The following is a 22,054-nucleotide window of genomic DNA, read 5'->3' on the forward strand; positions in this document are numbered from 1 at the left end:
TTCTGTTTCCCTCATAAAAGCCATCCTCTGCTTTCTTGCAGGGGATGTGATTGTGAGCGTGAATGACACCTGTGTCTTGGGGTACACGCATGCCCAAGTGGTGAAGATCTTCCAGTCCATTCCCATCAGCTCCATGGTGGACCTTGAATTGTGCCGCGGCTACCCATTGCCCTTCGACCCTGATGACCCCAACACCAGCCTGGTAACCTCTGTGGCGATCCTGGACAAAGAGCCCATCATTGTCAATGGCCAGGAGAACTACGACCCACCTTCTAACCACGGGGGACAAGGTGCCAACAGTGTTGGTGGAGCAAAGGAGCCCCGGCCTTATAGCCCATCAGCGGAGGTGCCCTCTGATGGCTCCTCCCCTTACCCCAATGACGTGGTGACTCTCGCCTCCTCCATCGCCACGCAGCCCGAACTCATCACCGTGCACATGGAGAAGGGCGACAAGGGTTTCGGCTTCACCATCGCCGACAGCCCATCTGGGGGTGGCCAGAGGGTTAAGCAGATCGTCGACTACCCCCGCTGCCGTGGCCTGAAGGAGGGGGACATTTTGGTGGAAGTGAACAAGAGGAATGTTCAGAGCATGACTCACAACCAAGTGGTGGACCTGCTGAGCAAATGTCCCAGAGGAAGTGAGGTCACCATGCTGGTGCAGAGAGGTACGCACTGGGCTGATAGAATTAATACGCGATGAGGGTTTGAATGTTCTCAAGATTATCCCACCTCATTGTTAGCATTTAGAATGGCTTGGTTGAGCCAATCCTACCCATTTAGTAAATTTAGTGTAGTTCTTTTGGTCCTATACTTTCTGCTCCTCTGGAAGGTAGGTGGATCAAGTGAATGGGGGTAGATAAAGGGGAGACAGCGAGGCAGTGTAGCTATCATGCTGGTACAGAGTAAACAAGTGAGATTGAGAACTGAATGAAAAAATGATCGGGTGGTGCAAAAAGAGGGACATGGATGAGTTTATGAGTGAGCAGTGGCAGATGATGGGTTCCATATTGCGTGGTTTGTACACACTTCTTGTTGTTTATGCTGGCCCTTATTTTTTGAGGGGGTGCTTGGAGCATGACTTTATCTGTACCAGTATCCTCTGCTTGTGTCTTTGTGACATTGTTGAGTGGGCAACTGACACAGTGGGCAATTTTTTTTTGACTCCAAGAAGTGGCCCAAAAAGGAGATTCTGAGTCGCAGTGCTTTAGGACAAATGCTGTAAGCATGCTTACCTGTTTTACTTGCACTGCTTCCCCCGTTGGTGTTGAATTAAAGTTTGGGTTTGAAGAATGAATAATGTTATATTTGTGTCATTTAGTAACAGGTTATGTTTGTAGTGGTAGAGCAGAGATCTGCTCCTGAATAGCAGGTATATTGCAAGTGTTTTGGATTTTATAATTGCTACCATTAGCATCTGGAAGCTTACGAATACTCTGCAGAATATGCCGTAATCTTAAGTCATGAAATTATGATTGATCACAATTATTAGAATTTCTTATAAACTTACCCACTAGCCACATTGTTTGGTAGAACTGCTTTTATGTCATTAATGGAGGTGCTGCAGAGAATGTGGAGTTTCCTGCATGTCTCACTGGTCTTTTAAACGTGTTCTTGTGTTTTATTTTGCACAGTGAGCAGTAGCTTTCTCGATACCCTCCTTATTGCCAACATCTGTTATACCGTTGAGAACTCCTGGAGAGTTCAGTTGATGGCAGACAGCTGCCCATGTCGCAAAAGGTCCCTTCACAGCTGTGTTTTGTTATAATGGGTATGTTGACCAATCATGCGGATTATTAGCGGTTCATTAGCAGAAGGCACACGTCCCGCTGGGCAGTTTTCCACAGCGGCATCAGCACAACAGCAGCCGTCCTCACCTCACGAAAAACTGATTGTGCGTAAAGTGAAAGGTCAGAGGGCGATCAGTGGCATGTGTCCTGTCTCCACTATTCGTCGATCGATGGTGGCTGATTTGGGCCAGCTGGAGAGCTACTGTATGTATTATGTGTCCAGGAGAAACTCAAAGGTCAACAAAACAAAAATGTGCAGGCAAAGCATTAGAATATTCAAGTAAGCATTAGACCAAAAGACGTAATGCTAGAATTAAGAATTAAAGGAAGGTAAATTTTTCGTTATAATCAGCCTTTTTGTGTAGTCTGTTCTAATTTCAGTGGGAATCGTTACCGATTGTAAAAAAGTCATAAAAGCATTTTTTGGCTTTGCAACTTTAGACACCATTTGCAAAGTTATAAAATCATCAAAAAATATAAAAAGATTAGTGGCACGAAAAAGTTTATTTAATACGTCCTTCTGTTTTTGGCAAAACAAATATCCAGACACACAGATTTACTCTTCATCCGTTTCCAGAGCTGGATAGATCTGCTGAAGCAAATCAATTTAAGCACTTGGCTCAAAGGTACAACTTAAGACCCCTCCGGCGAAATAGAAGTTTACTGGTCACATGTCCAGTTTCTGAAACACCATAAATCCTGTTACTAAGCTTATGGCTCATTTGCAAATAGCTACTGTCCAATTAAAAATGAACTGTATCGAAACAGGATCCAGAGAAAGGTTTATGGCAGTGTAGGACATAACTGATCAGCATATTTATTACATTTAGAGGAAAGGAATTTTTGTTTGGTATTTATTCAAGCTAAAATTAATGCATTTTTCCTCTCACAGGAAAAAAAACAGAGTACTAATAGATTTCAGTCCGTACTTCCCATTAAAGTGAAGACTGCAGTGTTCTCTATCAACAATGGACTAGGGTTTTGAAACAGTTTTATTATTATTATTATTATTATTATTATTATATCATTTTCGACAGCCACCAAGTTTGAAAAGCAATGGGGGGATCTGGGAGTGTGTTATGCATCCGTGGACGGCTACATTAGAGGGGGGTGCATGTTTTCTACCGACCTCCACCCCTCTGAAGGCATGCGATGAGATTTCCTGCTCTCTGCTTCCACCCCAACGCCCTGTCCAGCACATGTCGGCCTGATGCGCCCAGAGCTGAGTGACAGCAGTGCGCAGAGCCCAGGGCTGTCTAGCACAAGGTCTGAGCTGTGTTACAGCTGGTTCCTATCGAGATGGACGCTTGCACAATGTTGCATCACACTGTGGCTGTCTCGAGGGGAAGTGATCAGGGCTGTCCCATATCTCACTCCTTGTTACCTAAATCTGAAATATCCAGCCAGTTTGCCCCATAAGAATTAATCAAGAATAAATACAAAATTACAAATAGATAGAACATAATGATATCCCTCTGAAATTTCTCTTTCTTGAAGTCCAGAGTGGATAGCGCTACTGGCATGTGTACAAGTTATACGTGTACAAATTACACACTGATGCTGGTCGGATCACAAGCTGATCAGAAGAGAGCGGCTGTCCGCTCACGGTGTCTGTGTGACAGATGGCACAGCCTGGTCAGGAGCGGCTCTTTCGAGGCTGACGGTGACAGAGGGCCAACCCCCCGCCGTACATGATAATCGGGCCACTAAAAGCTCCTGATTAAAGGCTGCTGGGCGTGACACGATTCCGGCGAGCTCGGGAAGCGCCTCGCCGAGGCAACAGGCTCGCGGCTAATCTTCAGCCGCCGTGGGAGTGAAATGGAGGCCGCCATGCAAGGCAGAAGCCCTCTCCGCTGCTGCTTCTCTCGCATATATCCCCTCTCTGTTTAAATCACACCGGCTTTCTGGGGAAGAGACAGTGTTGGCGTTCACGGTTAATTAACCATACATTTTGCGGTTTCGGTTTTTAATCCCGCGAGCCGGCATTCACGGGCATTCAGCTGAGGTGATTCCAAGTGGCTGTATTGCTCCGTCTTGGGTTATTGAGCACAGGGTTGCCGTTATTATTTAGAGAGCATTTCATCCACAGGACATTCAGAAACCTGCTATACTGTATGTTGGAATGAGTGCATAAGAAGGCAGAACTGAGGAGGGAGGTGCTATGCTGTTCACGCTCCGTTTGAAATGGGAAGCGACGTATTGTTATTGTGGTGCTTTAATTATGGCGAATCGTCGGCGTGATCCGGTCGTGTACAGCTCCCCTGCTGGATGGCGTGTCTCAAATTCAGGAGTAAGTGAAGCATACAGCAGGACCTACATATGACCAGGGTATTTCATAAAGAGATGACGTCAATATCATGTCAGTCGATGCATGAATATTATTCCAATCAGCATGGTTGACCAATAACGTAGCATTTTGTAAAAAAAAAATAAATTAAAAGATCTGCTGCACATGCATCTCAGTTAAAAATAACCTAGCATGAAAAAAAGAGAAATCCTGCTCTGTCCTCATTAGTAAGAACCTAAATCAATTATAAATCATGTAGGCTGAGAGGGGGTTGTGCAATTACAGGAAATTTTTAGCACATCATAACGTCTGCGACTGGCAGACCACAGTGCTTGAGCTGATTTACAGCAGACCCATAACTTCTGGTTTTCTTAGCTGAACATCTGACTCAGAGCTGGGGTGGATGCTTAGGGTTCAGTGGGGCTACGTTTGAAGCCATCATTCTGGCTACTGTGATGGTATAAAGTATTGAGCGGTTTGTTGTGTTTATTTCCTCATTGTTCATTCAGGACAGTTACGGCAAGGAATCACAGATCGCTAAATTATGGTGAGGCAGTCTCTGCGGCGCGGTAATCATTGTAAAGATCAGCAAAGACTGTAAGCTGTCCTGCCGATCTGTCTGTCGTCAACATGGAGTCGGAGATGTATGTGTTTGCATATTTTTTGGTGAAAATTTCTTCGTGGAAGTAAATGCAAGGGTTTGATACCAGTGTGACTTTTTTCCCTCCCTTCTTGTGAGCTCACCAGCAATCGGAATATTTTTCTGTGTTCTGTTGATGTTGAACATTTCTGTAAGAATGTACCTACTTACAGTATATAGTGAAGATGAATAATACGTATTATATGCATATGAAAGAGTGCAAGAAGAGAGCAGAACTATCCCCACAATGTGATAAAAACCTGTTATTTTGATGCTGTGGTGGCTACCTTTTTGTTTCGTACAAGGGGAAACTTAATTTAATAAAAATCTGTGACTGCAATCACATAACTAAAAATGCCAGAAGTCATGTATTTTATTTGGTTACTTATGGATAAGGTTAGGGCTGGGTAGGGTTTAAGGTCGTCATGTTGAGATTAGAGCTTTCCACATAGAAATGAATGGAGAGTCCCTACAAAGATATAATTACAAACCTGTGTGTGTATAACTGTCTATATTTGTGTGGGAGTTGTGGGGGAGGGGGATGCTGCTAACTACCCACTGTGAAGGGAGGGGAGAGGAGTGTGAGTGAGAGAGAGAGAGAGATGGAGGGAGAGAGACGGAGGGAGAGAGACGGAGGGAGGGGGAAGAGAGAGAGGGCGAGCTGTCTCTGAATGCACACAGCCTTCACCAGCGAGCTGCTGGGGGCTCCGCTGTCTAGAAGATGGTTTCAGTGCGGGGAGAGCTGACTGTTGCTGTTAACGTAATGTTTCGCCTTCTGGACTCGTTCTCTATGGGTAATAGCTTAGATTTCTGACCTCACACATTGCCAGCCTTCGCTGCCGGGGGTGGGGGGTGAGATGGGGTTTCCCGATGCTGATAGATCCCCTTGTAACCCCACCCTACTGCCTTCCCAGCATCACAATCTCGCTCTCCCCCCCCATCCCGGCGCCAGCCAGGCCCCCTGCTCCCTGCCGCCGTCTCCTGGCCGTAGTGCCGGTATGGGGAAGCTGCTCTCCCACACTGGTTACTGACTGTCTCTCTGTTTGATGGTGCTTTACAGGAGCCGTACCTGTGAAGAGGAGCCCAAAGCTGGTGAGTCTCCATGTTCCTTCTTGATCGTGCTCAGTCTCGGCTCGGTGGCTCTCAGTTCTTCTGTCCTTGCAGACTGTGTCTAGATTTATTGGAGATCAGTTGGTAGAAGTAGCAGAAAGCCACAGAGGTGGGTCCTGTTGCATGCTCGGAGAACCGCGGACCAGTCAGAGAGTGGAGGAGGGGCAGTGGGGGGGGGGGGCTGTTCATGATCGGGACATTGTAGACGTCCCACAGTTGAAGTATGTTGGGAGCTTCGGCTGTTTAATTTCAAAGAGCGTGTTTTTGTCAGATGTTATATGATTTTAACCAAGGCTGAAACAGGAGCATCACTCTCCTGCACATTTGAGGTGCTTGAGTGCAGATCTGTGACGTCAGGACTTCAGGTGGGTCCTGGGCTCACATCGTCCCCTTGATACAGAGGAGAGCATAGAGGGACCTAAGGATGAGGCTGCTTCTTATCATTTTTGGAGCTGCTGATGCAGCTTAAAGTCAGGTGATGAAGGGAAGGGAGGGACACCAAGGCACGTGACCCTGTCATCTCCAGTCGGTCCCTGCTGGAGACAGTCATGTATCGCTGTCACAGGGATGTCACTTTGGATCTATGTATTTGTCAGTGGCTGGTAGTAATTTCACCTCAGGTAAAGTATTCTCAATATTTGCGCAATGTGTGTTTTACTATGCAGTTGGTGAATGTTATTATAATACTTGTTTGTTCTTATAAAGGAATAACACTAAAGGAATAGCCACCTGTTTCCCTTGTGGCAAGTTTCTGTGATGTGTGGTCTTTAGGGTTCCTTTAAAGGCAGAGGTCGATGGTGCAGCATGACAACGACCCAAAAATGTCTGCAGAATGAATATCCAGATGTGTTTATATACATGGAATAATGAATTTGAATGAATTTTATTTTCTTATATGTGAAGCATATTTGATGCTTTTCATACACATTTACCACAGTATATTTAGGAAAATACAAATTTTAAACTTTCTTTCATAAACACATTCAGCTTTAGAAAGCTGAGCTCTCTGCGCACCATTAAGAAGCAGATATGTCACTTTTAGTCAAACGCTCTTGGTCTTTTGTACTAGGACTCAATTCGATTTCTGGCAGGAAGGTTAATAACAGAAAACGCCGCTGCACAGACGTAGATGCACACGGACAAAGGCCCCTTTCGGCTAAGTCCCCATGTCACGGCTGACTTTGATTGGCCCGCTGGTTTGAAGTGAGCTGTAGGTGCACACATGTGAAGGAAGCAGGCGGCACAAACAAAGGCAGCATTTGCAGCGATGACCTTGTGTGGTTTCTTCTCCCTTTTCACACTCCCACTGTTGCTGTTACCTTTCTCTTTCTTTTTTTCTCTCTTTCCTTGATGTTGACCCCCTCCTTCCACGCTCATGCTCTTCCTCCCCCACCTCCCTCTCATTTTCCGCTTTATCTGACCATGCAGCAGCGACTGGAGAGGAAGGACAGCCAGGGCAGCTCCCAGCACAGCGTATGCAGTAATCGCAGTGCCCACACCGATTCTCCTGGACGCCCCGCTGCCGTGCCGAGCGAGGCCGCTCCCGCCGGAGCCACCGCACCTGCTACCGCCCCCCCGCCCCTCCCTCCACCCCCCACCCAGCCCCTGCCAGGACTGCCCCCACAGGACCCTGGAGACACCGCTGTCCAGAAGAAACCGGACCCCTTCAAGATCTGGGCACAGTCTAGGAGCATGTATGAAAGCAGGCGTGAGTACACACCGCATACATGGCGACACACACCAGGCAGCGCAGTGTGCACAGTCTGGGCGGAAAAGCCTGGGGGGGGGCGAGGGGGGGGGGGGGTGTTTGCTGGATGCCTGCCACGCATTTTTAATTGCTGAACCAAAATTGGCTGAGGAGTTTTCAGGCTCTTCCAGCTATAAATCAACAGCTCGTATTTCCAACATAAAGACTGCCAATGTCAGCAAGGAAAACATTGCCTTGCGAGAGGGTTGCCCAGGTTTCATCAAAAAAATACATTTATTTGGGCAGTTAAAGAGGATAATTTTGATCAGATTACAAAATGAGGTCCATGAGTCCATTTCTCTCAGAGCATGAAGGCACCAAGGTGTTGAGCTTATTGCAGTCTGGGGAAACAAGTGGCTTTCTCCTCCTGTTCCATGCTGAACACACTTAGTTGTTGGGAACAAATAAGTGATATTTTGAAGTTTGTGTTTTCTGAGGTTTGGGGAAAGATTACTCATGACATCCTCTGTCAGACAGCCATCAAGGGCCGGATGGGGTGGCAGGATTCAGGTGTGCTTTCATAATTCTTCCTGCTAGTTCACGTTCACAACCACATTTCTATTATTCATGCCTAAGGGCCAAGACGGTCTCCACTAGCTGTACCATAAAAGATACATGGAGCAAAGAGAAGAAGGAAGCAGGACTGCCAGTGATAGGGAGGGGAGCCTTCACTGAGGCTGGGGTGAAGACTGGGAGGAGAGAGGGGTGTAATTTGCTAAGCTGTGTTGTGTCTGATGTATTTAAGAAGGAAACGATAATCAAATTGACCAGTTGAAAGGCAGTGTTTGTCTCTATAGTCCTTGCACAAATGGAATTCTTTTCTCCCTACCAAACCCTGAAGCGTATTAGTGGATTCTGTTAGCCATGTCGACCCCAGAATCAGAGTGTTTTTCCTTGGTTACCCCCGGTTAGTGGCACAGAGCCGCAGTAGAAGGTAATTATGTTTCTCTAGAAATGTAGGTCTGCCGCCATTAAAATATGAAACCTTGGTCTGAGCATACTGGGTCGTTTAAAGCTAACGTAAGATGATCGGTATTTCTTGCCCGCAAGAACTCCCTAAGGAGCCGGCTGTTGTTTGAGCGGATACGGCCAGTGCGGGGATTGAGGAGGCCAGGTAACTGAAGTGCTGGGATGCACTATGACTATCGTTTGGATAGCGGGAGGAGCCGTCAGGACGCCAGGATGGAAATGGGGCTGGCGACGGGACAAAGCCATTAGCTACGCTCATCTCCACTGTCTCCACAGCCATTTTGTCCATCGCAGGGGAAATAATCCGCTCCATTGGCTTGGCCAGACTGGCTGCCAAACCGTCGCTTCCTCCCACTGAGCGGGACGGGCTGCCCAGAGAGCAGCTATCAGGGCCATCAGCACTCGACTTAGCGGGCATTCAGGTGCACACACAGATCAATAGTGGGCTAATACTCTGACACTCAGTCTGGAAGTCATGCAGTACCGGAAGTGTTCGCGGAAGGGTGGGCTTGGACCCAACACTGGAAAGGAGATGATAATAATAATAATAATAATAATAATAATAATAATAATAATGTACATTTTCAGGACATTTAAATAATTGCATGCATCCATCTTCTGCAACCACTTGGCTCTGGTGCTTGTCCCAGGAAACAGGGAATAGACAGTGAGCACCTTGCACTGCAATAGCAGTGCACTGCAGGGCACGCACATGCACTCGCAATCACACACCATGGGCAGTTTTAGATTCTTCATCTAAATGGGCTGTTTTAAAAAATTCTGTTCAAAATCCACTCAAATGTGGTCAAAATATGAACTGTAATACTTAACAAAATGGTGGATTCTGTTGGGTGGCACTGTTATCACACAGGTGGGATTTTGGAAGCTACATAGGAAAATGTAGGTGTAGTAGAAAGATTGAATTATTTCCAGGCTTCGGTCTGCTGAAAATAGCCCTTTAAATGTAATAAAGACAAAACTGGCTTTTTTGGGTGTATTAGGCTGGAAAAAGTACACTTAGAGAATAATGGCAGCGTAGTGATAAACAGGCACATTCCGCGTGATGTTCTGTGTGCCAGACACCTGGGGAGCACAGCACCAACTTGCATTCTCTTCTGCTTTTCCTGTTTCTTAATCCTTTCATCACTGCTTCACATACCCTCACTCTCCTAGCTTTCCCCATCGCTGCTTGCTTCTCCATCTTGTTGTTTGCGGAGAGAGGGTGAGAGGGGAACACATGTAGCCAGAGTGTTGGGGAGGAGCAGCAAAGAATTAGAGAAAGAAATGGGCAGAGCAAAGGGGCCTGTTAGCATGTCAGCTTTAACGTTGGTATTAGCATGACAGCAGAGGAGTATGGGTAATAGGACAAGAGGTGCCTTGGGGATTATTGCTTCAGAACCCTATAAATATCCCTCCCTTTTCTGACCGTCAGAAAAGCAAAAATACACATTAAGACATAAAACCAGTGCCTCACAAAAACTTAGAAAAAGATACATTTACGGTTACATTCTTAGTATTTTTAATTTTTAACTAATATATTACTCAATGGTTGTCGTTTATGACAAACACCACTAAGAACTGAAATATATTGCACAAGTCTTCAGAATTCACTGTCTGCTGTTAGTGCCTTAGGCTTCGGCTCATTTTTGGGTAAGTCTCTATATTGACTGTGTGTGTTTTGCTGGAAGATTTCCTGCAGCTTCCTTGAGTAGCTTGTGGGGTTTGCTTTTAGATGCTTGACTTCAATTCTTTACACAAATTCCCAGTAGGATTCTCAGTTGAAGTCTGTTAAAGACCCTCATTCTTTAATTCTTAAACCAATCCTTTTTAGAGTAAATGTCAGCAAAGTCTGCCCTTGCCCTTGAACATGTCCAGATCTTAGAAAATTTTGAAGTGTTTGAATATAATACTTTTTTAAGCACACCGTTTTGTAATTTCGCCACGGGGGACATTACTTAATCAGAAATGTTTCGCTGGACATTGGACACACAAATATGGAGTGATGTGGTGTGTGCTTCAAAATATGGAGTGATGTGGTGTGTGCTTCAAAATATGGAGTGATGTGGTGTGTGCTTCAAAATATGGAGTGATGTGTTGTGTGCTTCAAATCTTTCAGTGCCCGATTATCAAGAACAGGACATTTTCCTGTGGCGGAAGGACACGGGATTCGGATTCCGGATTCTGGGAGGCAATGAACCCGGGGAGCCGGTGAGAAAACCCTTTCTGTCTCAGCCCACATTTTTTTCCCATGTAATTGGATGATGAAATATTAACTTGTCCATATCGTTGTAGGCAAAGAGTTCATTTATACAGCCATTTGCATTAAAGCGTGAAAAAAACGTATTCCACATTAAAGTAAGATGCTTGGAAGCTATTCAGTGCATCCCCAGGTCTCATCTTAGTCTTTATATTCTTCTATTTCCATTTCTAATTTTAAATTTTCTAATTACTTCTTCACATAATCCCTCTTCACGACAGTTATAGTTTTTTTTTAGCTTGCTATTTTCGATTGAGCTCAGTGTTACCGCTCTTGTGCTGATAACAGATATACATCGGCCACATCGTGAAATATGGCGCTGCAGACGAAGACGGCCGGCTGCGATCGGGCGACGAGCTGATCTGCGTGGACGGCACGGCTGTGGTGGGCAAGTCCCACCAGCTGGTGGTACAGCTGATGCAGCAGGCGGCGAAGCAGGGCCACGTCAACCTGACTGTCAGGCGCAAGGTTGGATATGGAGGTGAGGTCACCCTGCAGCCTGTGGTTGTGGCGGGTCTCAGGAATAGCAGGGCTGCTTCCCAAGGTGCCCCTGTCGCATCTACACTATACGGTCAAGCATCGCATTCTGAAACCAAGGGTATTAATATGAAGTAGATCAACCCGTTTTTGCTATAATGGGGCGACTCTGAATACGAGGAACGAGAGGATTGTACTTGTGGTCTTGGCTAGGCCGTTCTTGCTAACTTGCGGCACAATGAATCATGGGATTGCCCTAGGATGCATTGATGTATCCTTTACATTTGGGGTGGGATAAGAACGACTTCCGGGGATTTTCGCCATCCTCTGTACTTCTGTTCTTAAGCATTGGAACTGGTCTTCGGCAATGGAAGATGATGTAAAGTACGGTCAAGCACGCATATGGAGGTTTACCCATAGACTTGGCTTTTTAAGGAAGGCTTTTCACTAGATGTTGGTACAATGTTGGTGGGATTTGCTACCATTCAGGTTGGGTATTGATGTTACGGTATCAGGTCCCTTCCTGAGAGCTTGTGTGGCTCTCATTTCCCAATCTGACCATCACAATGGCTTGAATTGCCAGGGCAGCTCTATCGGGGCAGAAAAGGGGCAAAGTGAAGGTGTCCTGTGTTGGTGACGAGTGGAAAGTCACTAACCTCTCCTGTACAATCACCCATTGTGCTGCTAATCTTTCTTGCGGGAGATTGTGGACTGTGTGCGTAATTATACATCTGTGTCAGTAATATGTGTGGCTTAACAGTAACCTAATTAATAGGGGTTTCCACATACTTTGGGCCATAGCGTTCCTCTGTTTGACCATGCCCCCTCCCCCCCCACCCCTCAGTGGCGAAAGGCGAAGCTGACGTGCCCCCATCACCAGCCTCCTCCCACCACAGCAGCACGCAGGCGCCCTCGCTGACGGAGGATAAGCGCACGTCACAGGGCAGCCAGAACTCCCTGAACACAGTCAGCTCGGGCAGCGGCAGCACCAGCGGCATCGGCAGCGGCGGCGGCGGGGGGGGCGGAGTCAGCGCCATGGTGCCCGCGGCGGTACAGCCCTATGACGTGGAGATCCGGCGCGGCGAGAACGAGGGCTTCGGCTTCGTCATCGTGTCCTCGGTGTCACGGCCCGACGCCGGGGCCACCTTTGGTAGGATGCTCGCCTGACTCCATCTGTCCTGTCGCCCCCTCCAGATTTACGAATTTCACATTCGCAGTTTCGCTAATTTGCAATTTGGCCGTGAATAATCATGCAGGAATGTTTTTGGGTTTTCCAAAAGATGGCAGAAACTCATAGACGTCATAAGCCAAAAATATTTTTGCAATACTGAAAATGATTTGGATCACATTAATTCATATAATATATAAATAGTAGTGTTATTTAATATTTGTTAGTTTAAGTACATACTACTTTAATATTGACATCATTCGCAAATTTTCACATTCACGGGGATCTTTGTGAATGTGAAGTGGTGACTGTATAATGTACTGTTTACTGTGTGTAGAACATGAGGCATTTGCACCTTACACCCCCTTAAAGAGAATAAACAAACAGCTATCGTGAAGGACTCCTGTAGTCAGGTTGCAAAACTGTGAAAAATAGATGTATGAAGAGGTTTCGGTTTGATCTGAGATGCTATTTTAAAAGAGAATGCATGAGTAGCCTCAGTGGAGTGTTAATTACAGGATGCAATTTAAAAATGTACATGCTATTATAGTTATTTAAGAATAGTTACTATTGTATAGTGCAAATAGTGTAAGATGATAGTGATTGATGTGTTCTCTGAGATCTTGGTGTAGATTCACGTCATCCTTCCTCTTTGCTGGTCTGCTTTCACCTGTGTTCTCATTCTTTTGGGTTCATTTCCGCTTTCCTTATTCTTCCCTTTTGGCCTGGGCATTATCATGGTAATACTCTAATTACTGTAGTATACTGTATGCTGCAAAAATTTGATATGTTGGTGTGGGAGAATGTAGGCGTGGGCATTACCCTCCCCGAAGGCCAATTTTATCACCAAGATTTCAAAATATCAGATTGGTATCGCTTTTATAAATACCATCAAAATACGGGATACCTCGGGATAATGTCTGGACAGAATGAGATACTGCCCAAGCCTAGTTTCCTCTCATCTCTGCTGCCCTGTAACATAGCTGGAATTGAGGATAATCCAGAATTCGGGAAAAGAATTGATGAGGCAGTAATGTCTAAAGAACATGGACTTTTAGGTGCTTATTCCCAGTAGGGTGGCACTGGGCAAACTGGGGAAAATTCAGATGTCTGTTTTCTTTAACCAGTTAAGGATAGATCTTTTCACCCCGATTGCCTGCAATGCTGCGACATTGCTATTCAATACTAAAGGTCGTTGCTGTATATGAATAGAGTGATGGGAGCAAACCTGAACTCCACTGTGTGTGCTTCTTAATCGTGTTGACATGACAAGGGCTGACTGCAGGTATTTCATAAATATGGATGCCCTGTGGAGCTCTAGCAGCTGTGCTGTAGGTCTCACTCTAGAGGCGATGTCCTGTTTCAGTTCCTAGAACCTCACCAGAACAAAATGGAGACAGGAGATTGCAAAGTGATTTCTGAGCATCAAGCTTTGTAATGGGAGCGAGGAGTTTGGTTCAGAATTTGAATGTTTGGAGTGGAATTCCATGATTAAAGGTGATTTCTTCTGTGGAACCCCAGCCTAATGCGTAGTGACAGCCAAGGACAGTTGTCTTCCTCTCTTTATTTATTTATGTAATGCTCCTCACTGTTATTCTGTTCCAAAATGATTCTGTTTATAACACTGGCAGGTCTTTCAGCTTGGTGGCTCGGGAAATTAATCCGCATTTTCTCCCTTTGCTTCTGCCTTCTTCTTTTTGCCCTCCTTTCACCTTCGCTCTTGGGGAAAAATGGTACAAAATCAATCACGCACACATACGCGAACACTGGTGTGCCAGTTGCCAACGCATGCGTGGCGATGCCCCACAAAATAGGTCGCATCATCGAGGGCAGCCCGGCGGACCGCTGCGGGAAGCTTAAGGTGGGCGACCGCATCCTGGCCGTTAACGGCTGCTCCATCACCAACAAGTCCCACTCGGACATTGTCAACCTGATCAAAGAGGCTGGAAACACTGTCGCTCTGCGGATAATTCCTGGGGATGGTGAGGCCAACCGCCCTTCCTCTGGACTCCACCTCTTTCCTCTTTTTTTGTAGCGCTTTGTGTCGTTTTTGTGTGGTGTGTGTGATTTGGGTAACTCTTTACTGAAGGCCATGTTTCAAGGAATTTATAAACACATTCATAAGACATTATAATGCATTCCTAAAGCCTAATAAACATGGCATTAAATATTTATGAAAAGACATAACACATTATAGCCATGTTTATTACGCTTTATGAATGCTCTATGAATCTCATCTATAGTACACTATAGATACCTTTATGATGCATTATAATGGTCGGTATAAGCATTAAGGATGCTTTGTACTGCATTATGAAGGTATCTATAGTGCATTATAGATGAGAGCTTCATAAAGAATTCATAATGCATAATAAACATGGCTATAATGTGTTATGCCTTTTTATAAATATTTATAGTCATGTTTATAACACTTTATGAAAGCATTATAATGCATTATGAATGTGTTTATAAATTACTGAAATCATAGCCTTAAATAAAGTGTTACTGTAATTTGTTGCAGAAGCTTTGCTGGAGTGACTGAGTCTGGCTACGGATGTGTCTCCTGCAAGATGCTGATGCTTTACTTTGTAGACAGAACCTAGGATCAGAGCAGAAGTAGAGAATCTGCTCTGCTAGAATCCCACATCATCCCCATGTATTACCCGTCCAGGGCTTCCTCATTATATTAGTGCCAGGTGTTTATTACCCCCTTAAAGCCTAAGGCAGGGGTGAGGTGATATTTATACCAAGATGTACATTCATACAGAATGTGTGTTGTCTGTTGTGAGTTACCCTGCACACATTGTTTTGTATTCAGAAATAATGATGCAGTTTGTGCGACGTAAAGGCCAGTCACCAGCTGTGATAAAGAAGCTCTTGATCATTACTGTTCCTGTTGTGTTCCCTGGTTCAAAGTGTTCAGCTCTGCTCTGAGGTGCCCTTAGGAGAAGTTCACAAATGCTGCCTAATTACAAGAGAGATAAGCGTTTCTGAACTGACAGCAGCGTGCATTAAAAACTGGCTGCTAAATAAACCGTGACAGCTTATGGTAAAAATTTCATGGTGAGGTCTCTTTGCCTTTTTGTTCTGGAAGCATCGGTCCATATGATATGTGAGTCTGCTTTCGTTCGTCCTGTTTTGTTCAAATTGCCCTAGCTTTGTTCCCAGAATGCCGAGCAACTTCACACACACAAGCAAGGACCTGTCATAGTGTCAGAGAAAGAGGAGGAATGAGTAAGCCAGAGGAACCGACCTACTGCTGTCAGAATCAGGGTCTCTGATCTTCCTGCTTTGCTTAGGCTTGTAGTGAAGCACAAATTACACATCAAGTGAAACCACTCCAGCTGAGGATTGCATTTTAATTCGAACGATGATTCATGCAGGTCAAATATCAACGTTCATAATTTTCTGTTTCCCCATTTCTCCACAACGATGATGTTCAATAGGAGGACTTTTACAGAGCAGCAAATAACAAGTTTATAGGAATTCACACTCGCCGATCTTTATAGGTTGTGCTTCTCTATCTTCAGAAAGTCACATGTAGGTGTTTGTGGTCAAAACTAAGCAAGCGCACATCCAAGGATATTTGATTTGAATAGAAGGGGGCAGGTAAATACTTACAGGGGCCAGTGAGTAGGAGATTTGTGTAGGTGGCGATAGCATGTAGGTGGCCAGAGCAGATGCATGAGTTTTTGGAGCGCAAGTGTTTTGGGGAGCGGTACATTATTGGTTGGAGGGATGAAGGAGCATGAAGGGTATAGGTGCACTGAGGGTATAGGGATGGTCACCAGAAGGGGGTTTCATTCTTTCATACCCACCTCACCTTTCTTTTGGCAGAGTCCTCCAATGCATCCCTTCTGACCAATGCTGAGAAGATCGCCACCATCACCACCACACACACACCTCAGCAGCAGCAGTCTGCCTCGGAGCCTCGGTGAGTCATTCGGAGCGTCATTCCAAAAGACGTGTCCGTTCTCTTGACTCTACCCAACAATGTTGTTAGAGGTCCATCATCCTGCAGTACACCTCCACCTCCAAGGGAATGAAATGCTGTGAATTCGCTGTAGGATATTTATATAGCCAGGAAATATTTATTACGCACATTTTTAAATGCTAAAAATATAAACACTTACTTATGAACATTTAAATTATCACTTGTGTCACCACAGTTCGGTAACCAGGGCTACGAGACATGGATAGAAAAGTGTAGTGTTGTTAATTATCGTGTTCTCCGATGCCTTAATGCTTTGTTGAATAAAATTCATGAAGATAGAGGATTATTTTTAGCATGTACCTGTATATTTTTGTATATGTGAGAATCTTATTTAAGATGCTTTTGTCTAATTTGCCCTTAACTGAAGGTCGAGTGTAACAGACCACCCACTCCCAGGACCCACGTAGCACGTGCTGTACTGTCATGTGCAGAAAAGATAAAGCTTGGGGTCATCTAGGTTACAGGTGTATGTGGCTCGTGTTCTCATGCCTGGAAGGACGATCGCTCGCCTGTGCATTAGTTGCTAAAGCTCTCGTTATATTTGCCTCGTTAATACATCATATTGAGGTAGACTACTGGGTCAACTAGGCTATTCTTTCATTTATGTTTTTTCAGGAGCAGTACAAAAGGACCGCCACCGGTCCCACCACCTCCAGCTCCAACGCAAGCCCCACCCACCCAGGCAAGGATCTCTAGCATACGTTCATCTTATCACATGCCGAGCTAGTGAATCATCAGTTAATCATTAAAAGTGGATAGCCTTTAAACCCCAACAGTGAGCAGTAATAAAGCAAAGCTTTTTCTTTGGAAGGTTTCTGCTTGTACTTCATAAACCGAGGTTCAGTCTTCCTCCTTTTTAGCCCTCTAGGACAAATTTGCAAATTGTAGTCAGAGATACATTTAATCAGTTGTCTCTGAGAATAATAGCCCAGTCAGTTATTGTAAATGTAGAGTGATTTATTGTGAAACAACATTGCCCTCTTCAGTCCATAGAAAGTTTTTGGTTTTCTTTGACTTTCACATGTTTTTCTATGGGGGCAGCATGGTGGTGCAGTGGTTAGTGCTGTTGCCTCACACCTCTGGGACCCAGGTTCGAGTCTCCGCCTGGGTTACATGTGTGTGGAGTTTGCATGTTCTCCCCATGTCGTCGTGGGGTTTCCTCCGGGTACTCCGGTTTCCCCCCACAGTCCAAAAACATGCTGAGGCTGATTGGAGTTGCTAAATTGGCCGTAGGTGTGCATGTGTGAGTGAATGGTGTGTGAGTGTGCCCTGCTTCCGGGATAGGCTCCGGACCCCTCGCGACCCAGACGGATAAGCAGTTTGGAAAATGGATGGATGGATGTTTTTCTATTATGATGTAATAATAATTGTATGTTTATTCTGTGTTAATGACTTTGTTTCTCAGGAAGCTGAATTCTACTCTGTTGACCTTGAACGAGACAGCAAGGGTTTCGGCTTCAGCCTGCGTGGGGGTCGCGAGTATAACATGGAGCTGTATGTTCTGAGGCTGGCTGAAGATGGCGCCGCTGTCCGCAATGGCAAGATGAGGGTGCGTGACCCTTGAAGGAGAGCAGTCTTCAGCATAGCATCTTCTAAGCAAAAACATCCCAATTAATAGATTTTCTGGTTGTACTGATTAACATGCATTGGGTGTGTCCCTTGGCCCGCGGTCTGTGTTAACAGGTTGGTGACGAGATCCTGGAGATAAATGGGGAGAGCACGAAAAATATGAAGCACGCACGTGCCATCGAGCTGATCAAAAACGGGGGCCGCCGGGCCCGCCTGGTCCTCAAAAGAGGGGACGGCTCCGTGCCAGAATACGGTGGGTCAATTTACCATGCTCCATGCCCTCTCCTGTCATGCTGCCAGGCAAGTTTGCCGAATTCAGCTGCCAAGTGGGACTCTGACTTTTGTTAATTACTCACTTAGAGCAATCAGTTAGGTATTTTGCAACAGCTAAATGATCGAATGCCTCTGGATATCTCTTGCGGTTTTCATATGTTTTTGAAAAAAATGTTTTGGATGGTATGCTAGCTGATAAAAAAAGCGAGGTAAGCTGGGTAAAAGAGTGTAACAAGCTCTAGAATCACCCCCCCCTTCCCTATTACTGAGGCATCCTTAGAACCCATTGTCAATGTCATGGAACTTTCACTTTGGATGAAACTGTAGGCAGAACCCAACCAGTCGCTGCTGAGCCAACAGGTCATTTGATGTCATTTGACTAAATATAAAACATAAAAAACTATACATATAATATATATGCTTCACATCCCACCTCCGCTTTTGCGTACGATTCCTCTGAGTAATCAGGTTTCCTCCTACAGTCCAAAGGCATATAGTTAATGGTGTCTAAATTTCCCATAGCATATCACTATGTGTGATGTTCACTACCTGGTGCCCTATACTATTACATACAGTAACCCTGACCAGGATAACTGGTTAGATGATGGATAGGCGGAGTTTTTCATAGTTTAGCTATTAATAACGTATGTATTAATTAATAATTTATTATAAAAAAAAATTGAATAAATATTTTGATCTATTAATCTTTTGTTTTTTAACCACAAAAAAGCAGCATATCTATTTTCTGGAGTATTATTAATAAACTTATAAATGTTCACGTACACTTATTTTTTACCTTTGACAGATAGCGGTCGACATTTTGTCAAGTGATGAGTAGTTGTCTTTCCTCTTTGGGAGATTGTTGGTGGGGGGTGGGGGGGTTTCTCGTTCTCTTTCCCTCTCTTTCTTCTTCTCTTTATCTTTACTGCTTAGGTTTATGATGCAACTCAAAAGAAGATGTTGTGTTTTTTTCTTGCTGTTCATTGAAAAAATGCCTCAAAAAGAAGCCTGACGGATAATTCTTCATTCTCTTTTCTATGTTGAGTATCTAAACCTTCTTCTCTTTTTTGACTTTATGTTTTCTTTTCTCCATCTTCCTCCTCCATCCCTTTTTTTCCCACTGGGCTCCTGCACTTCTCTCCAGCGATGATGCCTCCTCATCTCGCTGCATGTTTGAGAGATGACAAGGGAGCGGAGCCCTCTCTCTGCCTAACGGCCCAAAATCAAACCATGGTTTGTGGACGAAAGTCTATCACCCGCCCCTCCCCTGGCCACCCGTAACCCCGCAGTGTGGTTTGACTCATCAGCATTGTGCTCCGTGTGCATTCGATTTCATTTACCCAGAATGACCTTCACCTCCGTTTGCATTAGCTGCGGTTGTGATGTATTTACGTTATACTGTCAGCCCGCTCATTTGATCTCTGGGAATGAACGTCATCTGAAAAAATGTGAAAGCTGTATAAGCCCTATATGCGTTTTTCTTATCCTCTTATAGCCTTCAAAGGTACTGTATGAATCTGCTGAATTTGCTGTGAGACTGTAGTGTTTCCTTGGCTCTGTATTAATTCTTGCCCAGCTTATAGCCTATTGTGCCATCAAGCCCTGATGCGACATTGAGCTGGTACTACTCAATAGCCATGTGCTTCGTAATGCAGCAACCCCAGATCAGTGCAGGAGTGAGCGGCAACCCCAGATCAGTGCAGGAGTGAGCAGCTACCTCAGATCAGTGCGGGAGTGAGCGGCAACCCCAGATCAGTGCGGGAGTGAGCGGCAACCCCAGATCAGTGCGGGAGTGAGCGGCTACCTCAGATCAGTGCGGGAGTGAGCAGCTACCTCAGATCAGTGCGGGAGTGAGCGGCAACCCCAGATCAGTGCGGGAGTGAGCGGCAACCCCAGATCAGTGCGGGAGTGAGCGGCAACCCCAGATCAGTTTGGGAGTGAGCAGCTACCTCAGATCAGTGCGGGAGTGAGCAGCAACCCCAGATCAGTTTGGGAGTGAGCAGCTACCTCAGATCAGTGCGGGAGTGAGCAGCAACCCCAGATCAGTGCGGGAGTGAGCGGCAACCCCAGATCAGTGCGGGAGTGAGCGGCAACCCCAGATCAGTGCGGGAGTGAGCAGCTACCTCAGATCAGTGCGGGAGTGAGCAGCTACCTCAGATCAGTGCGGGAGTGAGCGGCAACCCCAGATCAGTGCGGGAGTGAGCGGCAACCCCAGATCAGTTTGGGAGTGAGCAGCTACCTCAGATCAGTGCGGGAGTGAGCAGCAACCCCAGATCAGTTTGGGAGTGAGCAGCTACCCCAGATCAGTGCGGGAGTGAGCAGCAACCCCAGATCAGTGCGGGAGTGAGCGGCAACCCCAGATCAGTGCGGGAGTGAGCAGCTACCTCAGATCAGTGCGGGAGTGAGCAGCTACCTCAGATCAGTGCGGGAGTGAGCGGCAACCCCAGATCAGTGCGGGAGTGAGCGGCAACCCCAGATCAGTTTGGGAGTGAGCAGCTACCTCAGATCAGTGCGGGAGTGAGCGGCAACCCCAGATCAGTGCGGGAGTGAGCGGCAACCCCAGATCAGTGCGGGAGTGAGCGGCAACCCCAGATCAGTGCGGGAGTGAGCGGCTACCTCAGATCAGTGCGGGAGTGAGCAGCTACCTCAGATCAGTGCGGGAGTGAGCGGCAACCCCAGATCAGTGCGGGAGTGAGCGGCAACCCCAGATCAGTGCGGGAGTGAGCGGCAACCCCAGATCAGTGCGGGAGTGAGCGGCAACCCCAGATCAGTTTGGGAGTGAGCAGCTACCTCAGATCAGTGCGGGAGTGAGCAGCTACCTCAGATCAGTGCGGGAGTGAGCAGCAACCCCAGATCAGTGCGGGAGTGAGCAGCAACCCCAGATCAGTGCGGGAGTGAGCAGCCACCTCAGATCAGTGCGGGAGTGAGCAGCCACCTCAGATCAGTTTGGGAGTGAGCAGCATCCCCAGATCAGTTTGGGAGTGAGCAGCATCCCCAGATCAGTTTGGGAGTGAGCAGCTACCCCAGATCAGTTTTGGAGTGAGCAGCAACCCCAGATCAGTTTTGGAGTGAGCAGCAACCCCAGATCAGTTCGGGAGTGAGCAGCAACCGCAGATCGGTTCAGGAGTGAGCAGCAACCCCAGAGCAGTTCCGGAGTGAGCAGAAACCGCAGATCGGTTCGGGAGTGAGCAGCAAGGCCCCCATCCTCATTTCTTGCTTATGTGTTTTTTTTATTTGTTTTTTTTTTATGAACTTTGTAGGACTGCTCGGCATGATCTGCTTAATTCGAACAAGAATCAGCATAACAAATCTTCCCGATGTGATGACTGTACATAGCATGCATTGATTTTTGCAGTCTCAGACAATCTGCCGTCAAATGCCATGCAAATGCCGCATTTGACATACGGCATCATGACGAAGTTCTTTGCTAAATGTTTGCATGAGTAGTTGTTTGTGGATCATATCACGTCCCTGTCTTGGTTTAAAGATTGTATTTGTAAATTTTTGTTGGTTGTGGTCATAGGTTTGACACTTGAGTTTCGATTGCTAATGAGAAAAAAATATTATTCATTCTGCTGAACTGCTTTCTTAAGGCTCTCATGTGCATGGTGGTGCAAAATGTAACGTCTAGGCATGAGCTGTGTGGATGTGTAATCACCAGAACGTTGCAAGTTATTAAGTAGGATCTCTCCTGCTTAATGTTGCCATTCAAAGTATTTTTTATACAATACGTTTTTTATTTTCCTGTTCTACACAGTCCCTTTTTAATCCTCATA

General features: G+C 45.9%; 1 protein-coding gene across 14 annotated transcripts in view; it reads left to right on the forward strand.

Moving 5' to 3' along the window:
• Positions 1 to 22,054, forward strand: part of LOC125745412 (membrane-associated guanylate kinase, WW and PDZ domain-containing protein 1-like) — a 114,311-nt gene that overhangs the window by 89,056 nt on the left and 3,201 nt on the right. For 11 of the 14 annotated variants that reach the window (XM_049018272.1, XM_049018274.1, XM_049018275.1 and 8 more), the window contains 11 exons: positions 42 to 665; positions 5,775 to 5,806; positions 7,253 to 7,532; positions 10,657 to 10,748; positions 11,086 to 11,278; positions 12,119 to 12,424; positions 14,221 to 14,424; positions 16,280 to 16,376; positions 17,052 to 17,118; positions 17,842 to 17,985; positions 18,120 to 18,258. In XM_049018272.1, coding sequence (XP_048874229.1) covers positions 42 to 665; positions 5,775 to 5,806; positions 7,253 to 7,532; positions 10,657 to 10,748; positions 11,086 to 11,278; positions 12,119 to 12,424; positions 14,221 to 14,424; positions 16,280 to 16,376; positions 17,052 to 17,118; positions 17,842 to 17,985; positions 18,120 to 18,258 — 2,178 coding nt within the window. Of the gene's footprint in view, positions 1 to 41; positions 666 to 5,774; positions 5,807 to 7,252; positions 7,533 to 10,656; positions 10,749 to 11,085; positions 11,279 to 12,118; positions 12,425 to 14,220; positions 14,425 to 16,279; positions 16,377 to 17,051; positions 17,119 to 17,841; positions 17,986 to 18,119; positions 19,318 to 22,054 lie in introns of all 14 variants that reach the window. The other 3 variants (XM_049018283.1, XR_007398666.1, XM_049018276.1) reach the window with 3 other exon arrangements.

Source organism: Brienomyrus brachyistius, chromosome 6 (genome assembly GCF_023856365.1).
Source record: "Brienomyrus brachyistius isolate T26 chromosome 6, BBRACH_0.4, whole genome shotgun sequence".
Classification (NCBI taxonomy): Eukaryota; Metazoa; Chordata; class Actinopteri; order Osteoglossiformes; family Mormyridae; genus Brienomyrus; species Brienomyrus brachyistius.